The sequence below is a fragment of the Carcharodon carcharias genome, chromosome 2 (genome assembly GCF_017639515.1).
Source record: "Carcharodon carcharias isolate sCarCar2 chromosome 2, sCarCar2.pri, whole genome shotgun sequence".
NCBI classification, from domain to species: Eukaryota; Metazoa; Chordata; class Chondrichthyes; order Lamniformes; family Lamnidae; genus Carcharodon; species Carcharodon carcharias.
Genome location: NC_054468.1, coordinates 66,755,707 through 66,769,118, shown reverse-complemented (window position 1 = coordinate 66,769,118; position 13,412 = coordinate 66,755,707). Strand labels below are relative to the sequence as shown.

At 41.3% G+C, this 13,412-nt stretch overlaps 1 protein-coding gene across 1 annotated transcript in view; it reads right to left on the bottom strand.

Annotated features, from left to right (window-relative positions):
- The window catches only part of cul3b (cullin 3b), a 104,265-nt gene extending 91,195 nt beyond the window's left edge, over window positions 1-13,070 (bottom strand). Inside the window, exon 1 of the mRNA XM_041213466.1 lies at window positions 12,715-13,070. Coding sequence (XP_041069400.1) covers window positions 12,715-12,777 — 63 coding nt within the window. The 5' untranslated portion in view covers window positions 12,778-13,070. The remainder of the gene's footprint in view (window positions 1-12,714) is intronic.
- Between the last annotated feature and the right edge of the window lie 342 nt (window positions 13,071-13,412).

Genomic DNA, 13,412 nt, shown 5'->3' with positions numbered 1-13,412 from the left:
AGCAAGAACATTGAAAAAATAATTTTCCAACAACCTAAACTTGCATATAAATCCAGAGATGAGTTCAACTTGAACAGACTAAGTGGCGAGAATCATGAATGAAGCAATTTCACTTTGCTAGGATCAAACACTGCATAATGTATAATCCAGTGTGGTGCCAAACTGAACATACAATTTGATTTATATTGAAATTTAAGAAAGTCCCTTGATTTTTTAAAAATATTTTTAAGCTAATTTCAAGGTAAAGTTTTTAAGTGCATAACAGGTATGGAACAGTTCCTTTCATTCCTTAAGCAGTTAGATTTAAATCTGTTTGGAGAAGAGCTCTGTTGTAAGCAGGAAAATTGCTAGGTAGCCTAAATTATTTGTAATGTATGCACTTAAGTGGCACTAACTAAATTAACCCTTGCAGAGCTCCCAATAGCTGCAGCCTACCAACTGCTACTGGCTTATAGGCTGTGGTGTTGCAAATATGCTAGAATAGGTTCTGCCCTTCTTCCTCTATCTGCAAAGTGATGGATTAGTTCAAATACTTCTAGCAGAGTCTCAAAAGCATTTCTTACAATGTTTGGAATTCCCAGATGATCTGCAGGTAGATTACAATGAAGTACATGATCCCACATTGCTTGATTTTGGATTATCTATATCCTCTTGATTCATGGGTGGCTCAGTGGAGCAGATTGGATGACCACATTCTAGGACTTGATGGGCAGAAGCTTTGTATTGTCTAAGGAAAATTCTGAGGCTGTTCTATGCATCTTGTCAGAGATGTCTCAGTTTGATCAGACTTGTTGAGACCTAATTAACAACTCAGCTTTGGCTCTTCCAACTACTGAAGTGTTAAGAGACAATTTCTGATTAGTCTAAATCCACTCGTTTTCCTGGACAAGAAAATTTTAAATAGCTAATGCCGATGTCTTTTTAAAGCTTTTTTGTTTCAGGCGTGGGAGAGGATGGGTTTTAGAGATTAGAAATGAAGATGATGGGAGAGTAGAGAAAGTGGAGGACAGTGGGGATAGCAAGTGCTGTATGTGTTTGAGAGTTTGGATTTTTATACGCAGCGTCTTGATTCTTTCATTGGGCAGGGCAACAATGATCTTTTACGAATGGACAATTTTCAAAAAAAAGTGTATGGGGGGGGAACATGGCTTTTGCATCTCAAAGTTCACAATTTGTGTGTATGTGCAGTGCCATTTTTCTTTTTACATGGATGCTCCTATTTCTTATTTGCCAATGGGATCTTATAAGTTTTGATTATATAAATTTGAATTCGTGTGTATGGTGTGTGAGAGCTTTTTGTGCATCAGTGCTCTCTTTTTTAAAATATTTGTTCATGGGATGTGAGAACCACTAGCAGCACCAGCATTTATTGCCCACTCCTAATTATCCTTGATAAGATGACAGCACTTCATTTCCGTAAACTGCTGCAAACCTTGTAGTGTAGGTACACTGATAGTGCTGTTAGGTAGTAAGCTCCAGAATTCTGAACCAGCGATATTGTTCCAGGTTGGGATGATATGTGACTTGGAAAAGAGTGGTGCTTCCATGTGCCTGCAGCCCTTGTTCTTCTAGCTGTTGCGAGATCATAGGTATGGAAGATGCTGTCAAATGAGTCTTGGCAATTTGCTGCAATGCAATTTGCTGCTATGCAAATTGCAGATGGTACTCAATGCAGCCATGGTGCAATGCTAGTGGAGGGAGGGAATGTTTAATGTAATGGATGGGATACTGATCAAGCAGGTTACTTTGTCTTGGATGGTGCTGAGCTTCTTCAGTGCTATTGCAACTGCACTCGACTTGGTGTTCTGTATGTTATCACTCTCCTGATTTATGCCTTGTAAACGGTGGAAAGGATTTGGGGAGCCAGGAGGTGAGTCACTCAATTAGCATACCCAGCTTATGAACTTGCTTTTGTAGCACAGTATTTATGTGGCTGGTCTAATTAAGTTTAGACAGGAAAGGCTAAACATACTGGGTTTGTTTCCATTGGAGTTTAGAAGAGTGAGGGGTGATTTGATTGAAGTATACAAGATCCTGAATGGCCTTGATAAGGTGAATATGAAAAGGATGTTTCCTCTTGTGGGTGAGTCCAGTTCTAGAGGGCACTATTTTAAAATTTGGTGTTGCCCTTTTAGGACAGAGAGGAGGAGAATTTTTTCTGAGGGTTGTTTGAGTTTGGAACCTCTGCCTCCAAAGGCAGTGGAGGCAGGGTCATTGAATATCTTTAAGGTAGAGATGGACGGATTCTTCTTAGGCAAGAGAATCAAAAGTTATCGGGGGCAGATGGGAATGTGGAATTCGAAACATACACAGATCAGCCATGATCTTATTGAATTGCAGAGCAGGCTTGAAGGGCCGACTGCTCCTACATTCATATGTTTCTGGTCAATGGTGACTCCTTAGAATGTTACTGGTGGGGGATTCAACAATAACAATGCTGTTGAATGTCAAGGTGATTAAATTCTCCCTTATTGAAGATGGTCATTGCCTGACACTTGTGTGATATGAATGTTGCTTGCCACTTATCAACCCAAGCTTGATGTTGTTTGGGTGTTGCACATGGGCAAGGGCTGCTTCAAAGCTGGTTTCATCCCTAGTTAAGAGTTTGATTAAAACAGATCACAAGTGCCACAGCACATGCCAAGTCAGATGACCACCTGTTTTATAAGGACTGATGTGTTAAAACACCAAATGTGCAATATATTCTTCTTCTGTTACGGTGAACTGACATTCTTCATGGCTGTAGCATACAACAGGGACCAAAACCAGTCCCATTACTCTTAAAAGCACATAAAAGCAGTTACAACTACTGCCATTTTCATTACAAGCTGAAAGCAACCGCAGATAAAATCAGTGTTTGCCCTTCATGAACAGGGGCTGGATGAAATGCTATTAACATTGGGAGCCAGTTAAGGATGGCCCAGGGTTTGTTACTCTTTACATATCTTTGTACCAGACTGTTACGTGTAATGTGTGCATTTAAGTGTCACTAACTAAATTAACCCTTGCAGACCTTCCAGTTGCTATAGCCTACCATCTGGTCCACTCATGAGTTTTACCACGAGAATCCAATAGTTCAGACATGCATGCTTTAAAGCCAGAAAGTTGAACCATTAAGCAAACACAGTTTCAAGTCAGTGTTTAATTATTGTTGGTGAGGAAACTATGGAACATGTGTGCAAGTTTCAGATTCCAGGTCAGGACCACTGAGCAATTAATGAAATTGCCTTTATTTTAAAACAAAAAAAAATCAAGAATATGATGGATAAATCTTAGCCCATGGTTTTTATAGAAAGGCCAGCAAATTGGCCTATGGTTATTTGGAAAATACAAGTTCCACATAAAAGATGAGGACAGAGCTGGAGAAGACTTTAGAACACAGAATGAACTAGTGGTCAAGAGATTGGAAATATACTTCAAATGTCAACTTTGTAAATTTGAATAGAAAATGTTGATGTAGCTATTTACAATGTTAGATGCTGACTCAAAATATGACTAAAAATTATGGCCACAGGAAATGCATGCCCTACCCAAGAATTTTTGTATATAATTAAACATGTATAAATGTTGGGTATGTTGGAAGCAAAATAAAAATAGCGGTTTAAGTTGCTGCACATAAACTTGATCCAGCATTGCATGTTTTGTATCTTTTGTACGCAGACGACACATAGTTTTACCTCACCAATACCTCTATCAGCTCCTCCACTGTTGCTAAATTTTTAGACTACTTTCCTGATCTCCAATACTAGGTAAGCAGAAATTTCCTCCAATTAAGTATGGGAAGACTGAAACTGTAGTCTTTTGGTGCTTACTCCAAACTGTTTTGTAGCTACTGATTCCATCCCTTTCACTGGAAAAGGAGGCTGAACCAGGCTCCTCACAAACTTGGTAACATAACTAACTTCAAGATCAGCTTCCAACCACACATTTGTACCATTACCAAAACTGCCTATTTCCACCTTTGTAACATCTTCTGACTCTGCCCCAGCCCTAGCTCATCTACTGCCGAAACCCTCATTCATGCTTTCATTACCTTTCGACTTGACTATTTCAATTCACTTCTGGCTGGCCTTCCACATCCTATCCTCCATAAACTCTACAGCCACTGTCCTTACTTGTGCCAAGTCCTATTCACCCATCACCCCTGAGCTCACTGACCTACACTGGCTCCCAGTCAAGCAACTCCTCGATTTTAAAATTTTCATCTTTGTTTTCAAATCCTTCCATGGACTTGCCCCTCCCTACCTCTCTAATCTCCTCCAGCCCGACAACCTTCGAAGATATTGACACTCCTCTAATTCCGGCCTATTGAGCATCCCCGATTTTAATTGCTCCACCATTGGTTGTGCCTTCAGCTGCCAAGGCCTCAAGCTCTGGAATCCCCTCCATACACCTCTCCTCGTCTCTCTCTCTCTCCTCCTTCAAGATACTCCTTAAAATGTACTCTGACCAAGCTTTTAGCCTTCTGCCTTAATATCACCTTACGTGGCTCAGTGTCAAATGTTGTGCTATAATGCTCTGTGAAGCGCCTTGGGGAGTTTTATTACATTAAAAGGTGCTATATAAATACTAGTTTTTGTAGCAAGTTTTTTTGGTATTAAACCCTACACTATAGACAAGAATTAAGAGCCAAACTAAAGAGGAACAACTTATAACAACTGGTTATCCATGCAGAAACAGAAATCAAGGATGTTTACCCGCTGTGCCACAATACCTTATATGGGGAATATTGTCAGATTACTATATTGATCCAAATTCTAGATGCAGATCAGTAAAATGTTGCATGCCTTTCTCTCTACCTCTTCCAAATAACCCACAAATTTAAAAGTTTGAAAAATGTCCAAATACAAAAAAAACTGCACATCTGACAGGTCTCCCCACAACAGTGAATCCCCATACAAAATACAAGGTTTATTTCTAAGGCTTATGTAAAATAAATTCATGACTGTATTCAAAGAAAGCATTTGCACTAATATTACACTTCATTGTCCTTCAGAATCTCATTAGAACATAAAATATGGGAGCAGCAAACCATTTGGCCACTCAAGCCTGCTCCACCATTCAATACGCACATGGCTGATTTTCCACCACTTTCTCGTCTGCTCCCAATATCCCTTAATGCCCTGAGAGTTCAAGAACCCATTGATTTGTCTTTAATATACTGAACAATGGAGCATCCACAACCCTCTAGGGTACACAATTTCAAAGATTCACAACCCTCTGAATGAAGAGGTTTCTCCTCAGCTCAGTCCTAAATGTTCAACCCTGTATCCTGAGACTGCTCAATATTCCCCAGCTAGGGGCAAGCAACCTTTTTCAGTGTCTACCCTTCTCAACCCCACCAGAATCTTTTTAAGTTTCAATGAAGTCACCTCCTGTTCTTTGAAATTCCAGAGAGTATATGTCTAATTTACTCAGCCTATCATAGGACAAGCTGCTCATCCCAGGAACCGATCTAGTGAATGTTCACAGTACCACATTCAGTGCAAGTATATCCTTCCTCAGATATGGTGACCAACACTGCGCTCAGTACTCCAGGTGTGGTCTCACAAAGCCCTATACAACTGTAGCAAGACTTCCTTATTCTTGTGTTCCAATCCGTTTGCAATAAAGGCCAACATGCCATTTGCCTTCCTAATTGCTTACTAAATTTGTGTCCCTTGTAAGGGCGCACCCAAGCTTTTCTGAACATCATTATTTAAGTTTCATGCCTTTTAAAAAAATTCTTATTTCCAATTCTTATAATTAAAGTGAAAAACTTCACATTTCACTCCATTGGCCGCCTTAACTCTGTCTTTATTTCTTTGCAAGCTAAGTGCGTTTTCCTCGGAGCTTATATTCCTACCAAACTTTGTATCGTCAGCAAGCCTGGATATATTACTCTTGGTCTCGTCATCCAAGTCATTAATATGGAATGTAAATAACTAAGGTGGCAGCACTGATCCTTGCGGCACTCTACTTCTTGCAGCCTGCCAACTTTGTCCTGTTTATACCTACTCTCCATTTCTAGCCCTTTAGCCAATCTTCCATCCATGCTAACATTACCTTCAAATTCATGAGCCCTTATCTTCTGGATTTATTTTTTGTGAGGCATCTTGTCGAATGCCTTTTGGAAATCCAAATATACTTCATCTACTTGTTACCCTTTATCTACCCTGTGAGTTACATTCTCAAAAAACTCTAATAAATTTGTCAAACAGGATTTCCTCTCAGTAAAACCACATTGACTTTGTCTGATCATACAATAGGTTTCTGAGTGAATTGCTCAGGCTTCCTTAATAATAGACTCCAACATTTTCTCAACAATTGATGGCAGGCTAATGAGCCTGTAGTTCCCCATTTTCTCTTTCCCCCCTTTCCTGAATAGCAAAGTTTCATTTGCTAACTTCCAATTCACTGGGATCTTCGAGAATCTAGGGGATTTTGGAAAGCCATATCCACTGTCTCTGTAGCTACTATTTTTAGAACCCGAGGGTGTAGACTAGCAGGTCCTGGGGATTTGTCAGCTTTTAGTCCCTTAAGTTTCTCCAATAATTTTTCCTGACTGATATTAATTAGCTTAAGCTCCTCATTCTTAATAGCCTGTTGGCAACTCTCCATTTCTGGCCTGTAATTTGTGTCTTCCACTGTGACATTAATGGGAGACCCCTCATTTTGGAACCGTATCCCCTCGTTCTAGATTCCTCCACGAGGAGAAACATCCTCTCAGCATCGACTCTATCAAGTCCTGTCCGAATCCTATATGTTTCAGTAAGATCGCCTCTAACCTCTCATTCTTCTAAGCTCCAATGAGTATAGGCCCAATCTTTACAACCTTTATTCATGAGAAAACCCTTTGATCCCAGGAATCAGCCTAGTGAACTTTCTCTGAACTACTTCTAATACAAGTGTATTCCTCCCTAAGTAAGGAGACCAAAACTGTAGACAGAACTCCAAGTGCAGTCTCACCCATGTCCTGTACAGTTGTAACAAGACTTCGCTATTTTTATACTTCATCCCTCTTGTAATAAAGGCAACATTCCATTTGCCTTCCTAATTACTGGCTGTACTTGCATGCTAACCTTTTGTGATTCATGTGCAAGGACAGTCAGATCCCTCTGTATCGCAGCATTCTGCAGTTTCTCTCCATTTAAATAATATTCTGCTTTTTTATTCTTCCCACCAAAGTGGACAACCTCATTTTCCCACATTATATTCCATCAGCCAAATTTTTGCCCACTCACTTAATCCATCTATGCCCCTTTGTAGACTCTATGCCCATCTCAAAACTTGTTTTCTTATCTATCTTTATTATCAGCAAATCTGGCTACAATACTATCAGTCCTTGCACCCAAGTAATTAATATGGGTCATACATAGTTGAGACTCCAGCACCAATTTCTGTGGTGCTCCATAAGTTTGCCAACCTGGAAATAACCCATTTACCACAACTCTTTTTTCCTGTTAGATCGCCAATCCTCCATCCATGCAAATATATTAGCCCCAAAACCATAAGCACTTGTGTAGTAACCTTTTATGTTGCATCTTATTGAATGTCTTTTGGAAATCCAAATACACTACATCTACTGGTTCCTCTTTATCCAGCCTGATACTGAAGTTACATTGTGTGTATTATTCAACAACTTAGCTGCATTAAAAATTCAAACTTTCTACTTTTGATGATAGCAGTAATAATCTCAAACATTATCCCTGATGAGATAAATCCTTTGTTCAAATATTCTCTCCATTCTCATGAGTTAACACAAATGAAGTCTGACTGCTAAACAGAGCTTAATGCATGTCAACATCACACTACCAGCAACTTATGGACCCTTTTAGATATATGCATCATGTCTATCAGCGCTGATAAAAAACTAAAGTGCTCTTACTAATTTTACTTAAATGCTAATAAGGCTAGCCATACTGTAAATAATTCAGCTAATTACTCTAGATTCTTCATTTAATTAACAAAACTGTACTAGTGTCCAATCAAATGGTCTTGGTAACTAGATTGCTGCAGATGTAATTTTCTGATTTTCAATACAAAGCCAATTTTACAAATGGGTCAATACAGCCAAACCTTATTTACAAACAATGTACTTTTCTGCCCCATTAAAAATACATGTTTCACGTTAAAATCAGTCACATGAAAACGCTGATGCATAAACTGGTCAACAACTGTTTCATTATGAGAGTGTAAATGCTCTGCTGAGGGCCCATATTTCCAGACTATAACTGGCATTAAATTAGGTAACTACTTTTGGAGATTAGATAGTACAGAAGTAGTATATTTACAAAAATCACAATTGAATAGGCATAGGAATATCAATATAATTCATAATAAAGGGACTTTGTTTAGCTATTTCAAAATAACTACCATTGTAGCATTATTTAGTGCACTTACTGTTAAAACATGTGTGACATTGGAATTTTTGTTTGAAGGATTTGCAAGTCAGCATCACACCCTGACTCCTCAAAGCCTGTCCACCATCTCCAAGATGCAAGTCAGGAGTGTGATGGAATACTCTCCACTTGCCTGGATGAGAGCAGCTCCAACAACAGTCAAGAAACTTGGCACCATCCAGGACAAAGCAGCCTGCTTGGATCGGCAACCCATCCACAAACATTCATTCCCTCCACCACCGACACACAGTAGCAGTGGTGCGTACCATCTACAAGATGCACTGCAAGAACTCACCAAAACTCCTTAGACAGCAGCTTCCAAACCCACGACCATTAACATCTAGAAGGACAAAGGCAGAGGACACATGGGAACACCACCACCTGCAAGCTCCCCTCTAAGCCACTCACGATCCTGACTTAGAAATATAATCACCTTTCCTTCACTGTCGCTGGGTCAAAATTCTGGAACTCCCTCCCTGACAGCACTCTGGATGTACTCACACCACATGGGATACGGGTATGGCTGACAAGACCAGCATTTGTTGCCTATCCCAAATTGCCTTTAAACTGAGTGGCTTGCACAGCCATTTCAGAGGGCAGTTAAGAGTCAACCACATTGCTGTGGGTCTGGAGTCACATGTAGGCTAGACCAGGTAAGGATGGCAGATTTCCTTCCCGGAAGGACATTATGACAATCAATGATAATTTCATGATCGCCATCACTGATGATTAGGGTTTAATTCCAAATTTTATTGAATCCAATTTATTGAATTTTATTTTTTATCAAATTTAAATTCCACCAGCTGCCATGGTAGGATTTGAACCCATGCCCCCAGAAAGCAGGCCTTCTATCCAGCTCCACCTGCCCCCCCACCCCCCACCAAACAGTATAAATTTAATCATATTTCCACTTCTCTTTAGTATCGAAGGCGGCTCAAACAGACTCAAAACGTTAACTCTGTTTCTCCCTCCAAAGATGCTGCTAGACCTGCTGAGTTTTTCCAGCATTTTCCGTTTTTGTCCCTAGGGAATTCGCCTGGGCCCCTGGATCATTAGTCCAGTGATATTACAACTACACCACTATCTTCCCCTTCCTTCAATCATTGCAGTGTTTCAAGGAGGCAGCTTACCGCCACCTTCACAAGGGCAATTAGGTTTGGGCAACAAATGCTGGCCTAGCTGGCGACACCCACGTCCCATGAATGAATTTTTTAAAAATTCCCATACACAAGATCCCAAGCGCTGCTGTGGAAAAAGGCCATCAATGCAGACCACAATAAAACATCTCAAAACCTGCTGTTGCCCAAAAACACTGGTAGAACTTGAGGCAAGTAGTCTAATCATCCTCATCTGAAGATAAGTGGGCAGCACAAGCTTTTCAAGTTATTTTACTCATTTTGACAATTCCACAAGATCAATAAATCTGCACTACCATATTGGGAATCGAACCCGGGTCGCGGCGGTGAAAGCGCCAAATCCTGACCACTAGACCACCAGGGAAACTTCAAGTTATTTTAATTTTTTTTATTATAGAAAATGCAAAAGCTTCTTGTAATCTATCACAGAATAAACAAGTTGCAGAATTCAGAAAGCACATTCTGAAATGTTAACAAAGTTGAGAGACGTCACATTTCTGCTAATTACTATTCGGCCATGTTGGCTGCACGCAGTCAGGCAGTCCCTTGGTTGTGATGTGTCCACACAGCAGGACTGGGATGCATCAGCATCAAAGGACATACTTAGTTGTTGCCGTTCAATGCATTTATTGCGAGCCTGCTGCACACACGCCCTGTCAAAGGACCCTCCATGTTTCCATTCTGAATCGAGGCAGATCAATGTTACTACAACAACTTGCATTTATATAGCACCTTTAATGTAGCAAAATGTCCAAAGGCTCTTCAGGGTATCCTTAACCACAACTAAAACCGACTCTGAGACACATAATGAGATATTAGGGACAGGTGACCAAAAGCTGAGTCAACAAAGACAGTTAATAAGGACCATGTTAAAGGAGGAGCGAGAGAGAGAGAGATAGAGAGAAATACATAGAAGGAGAGAAAGACAGAGAGAGACTGGATCCCCGTCCACAATGTCTCCGCATCAAGTTGTCACCGGAGAAGAATTTCATTCCAAACCACACCAACCACAGACCCATTCAGTCCCTTCCTCCCTCTCTCCCCCTCTCCCCCAGTGACTTGTCTCATGTTGCCAGGTACCTCATTCCCTGCCCCAACCCCATCTCCTCATCCCCTCTCCCCATTTCATACTCAGTTCCGTTTGAATCTGATCTGTGCGTATTCCGTCTCCTCTTCCCTGTGGACAGACCCATCACCACTGGGCACCCTGAAGACTTGGGGATTGGCGTAGAGAAGCTCGTCGGGTTTGTCGGGGTTCCCATGTCCAGCATCGCCTCCCAATGAACCTTCAGAGAGACCCCAGGGAGCTGGGGTCTCCCCCTTGCTAGTTGTGTCTCTGGTTGTGTTCTGGGACTCAGTAATCAGCACGTTCTGTTTACCGCCCCCGACAGTGCAATATTCCCACCTTTCAGTTGTGTTTCGATTAAACACAGCTGATTTTTATTTGGATATCCTGAACCACATCAGAAAGGAAACCTATTGGAAGCACCTGCTGGTAGTTGCATAAAGCTCAATGAGTGGATTCCCTGTCCAATGTCACTGCTGTCCATTTTCACAAATGTCTGTCAGCTAAATGTCAATCAGCTTGGCTTTAATGTGCAACTTTTTAGCAGGACATTTACTCCTACAAATTGAAACTTCTCTACAGCAAGTGACAAAGGAATACAAGTAATTTACATCGGCAATATATCACACTACCTAAAACTTTTAATCATCCAAATGATGAATAGTGATCTTTTATGCTATTTAGGTCAAGGCATAACTTCAGTTGGCTTAGCAGAACCTTGAGAAAAGTCCAATCAATATTTGGTTAGTAATGTTTAATTCCACTTTAGTAATTGAAAGTTAAAATATATTTGACAATACACAAAGAACATTCATCAAGCAGTGCAACACTTTCAGAGTTAGTATGCAAGACCAGCAGTGTCAAAATGTTACAAAAAGTCATGTCAGAAGCGACATGCCTAACGCTCAACACAAATTACTTCCAAAGACCACACACCACTGGTAAGCCTGCTGCTGTAAACAAATGTTATGTGGTAAGCTTGTGCGTGCACATCAATCTTTATCTAAGTGAATAGAACTTCCAATTGCAATATCTACATAAGCACAACAAGGAACAGTTCCTGTGTACAAAGGTTATTTTGCACGTTCAATCTACCGTTATTTTTCCAGGTAGAAAGCAAAAACTGCATGATTCCACATCAATGTGTGGGTTGATCAATAACCTTGCTGCTTGCTGTATAGTCTGTACCTTTTAAAATGCACTCATTACTACGAACTTTTGTAAAATATTTTGAAGTAGGAATGAGCGGTCAAAATACAAAAACTTTCAATGATAACTAGAAAAATGTATTTGGTTTGACGAAATATCTCATAACATAACAAAGCTGCTGGAAATGATTCGTGCACGGCTAATACGGTTTCTAACTTACTGACGTCAATTCCAAAGGGGACATTCATACACATTCATCGCACCTTTCAACTCATTCAGTGTAAAGCATTGAGAAACAAATATCCCCACGGGGTGGGGCATGAGTTCCGTTCACAAGATCTTACTATTTAAATTCTTACACTATAACCTAAATTATAACCCAAGTGTAACAACAAGTTGAAGTATTCAGTAGCAAGGTTACAGACCATATTGGAATTAAGAGCGTTTCAAGTGAATTGAAGACACAGCAAATAGGTAATACTCTACACTCCCATCCCACCACCTTCAGAAGCCAATCGAAAATATCCGAGAGTTGTGAAATAGTTTCAGAAAATTAAAGCCGCGCCTGATGACAAGGAAATAAGTTATGTTAGAACCAACAATATCCTATTGTCCCAGGAATCTATACGGAACAAGGCCTCCCAATGCAATGACAATATTTTTTTGAGGGGAGGGTGGGGGGAGGTGAAGGATGGAGGAAGTAAATTATAGAATGACAAAACTGTCAAAGAAAAAGACAGCTTCGTCTTCCACAATGGGGAGGGTATCGCAGCAAATAGCCAAGGATTAAACAGCCTCCCAGTTTGGCTTCCACGGAGCACCATGAATATTAATCAAACGATAAGGGGCCTGCTCCTGTGTTGACATCCGCAGAAGCCCGGGCCCTCGATTTGAAGCATTCGCAGCCTCTCTTGTGCCTGTGTGCGGCGGGATTTTTTTTATTCTCTCCCTGTTCAGTTGTGGCTGCCAGATCCTTACTTACGGGAAACGCTCGTATCCTCATCTTGGTGTCTTTCTTCGTCCCAGCTTTGCCCAGGTTTGACATGTTGGCGGATGGCTTCTTTCACATAGGACTCACTTACAGGGGAGGAGAGAAAAAGGAAAGGGGGAGGAAGGTTCCGATAAAAGACCGAGCTACAATTAAACGTCTCAATTAGACGGGATCTCCGGGCGGTGATTCGGGTCGATCCGACCCCTTCAGCAGAGAGGCGGCGAGACCTTCGACCATGAAACTGTTTTTAATATGAAAAAAAATCTGTTGGAAAATACCAGTCCGGCTCTATGGCGGCCGAAACCCTCAGTGCGCAGGTCATTCGGCGGCCTTGATATCGCGAGAAGTCGGCCAGTCCTCGCAGAGAGCATCCGAGACTCGCGGCTCCGGCTCGCGCAGTCGCTGCAGCTGTCAGGAACCCAGGGAGCTGTCAAATACCCAAGGAGCTGTCAATCACCCGGGTGGAGTCAATCACCCAGCCAGCTGTCAATCAAAAAGACAGCTGTCAATCACCCAGACAGCTGTCAGTCACCCAGGAGCTGTGAATCACCTGAGAACTGTCAATCACGCGGGAGGGGCCAATCACCCAGGGAGGTGTCAATCACCCGAGAGCTGTCAATCGCCAGGGAGTGGTCAATCACCCAGGGAGGTGTCAATCACCCGAAAGCTGTCAATCGCCAGGGAGTGGT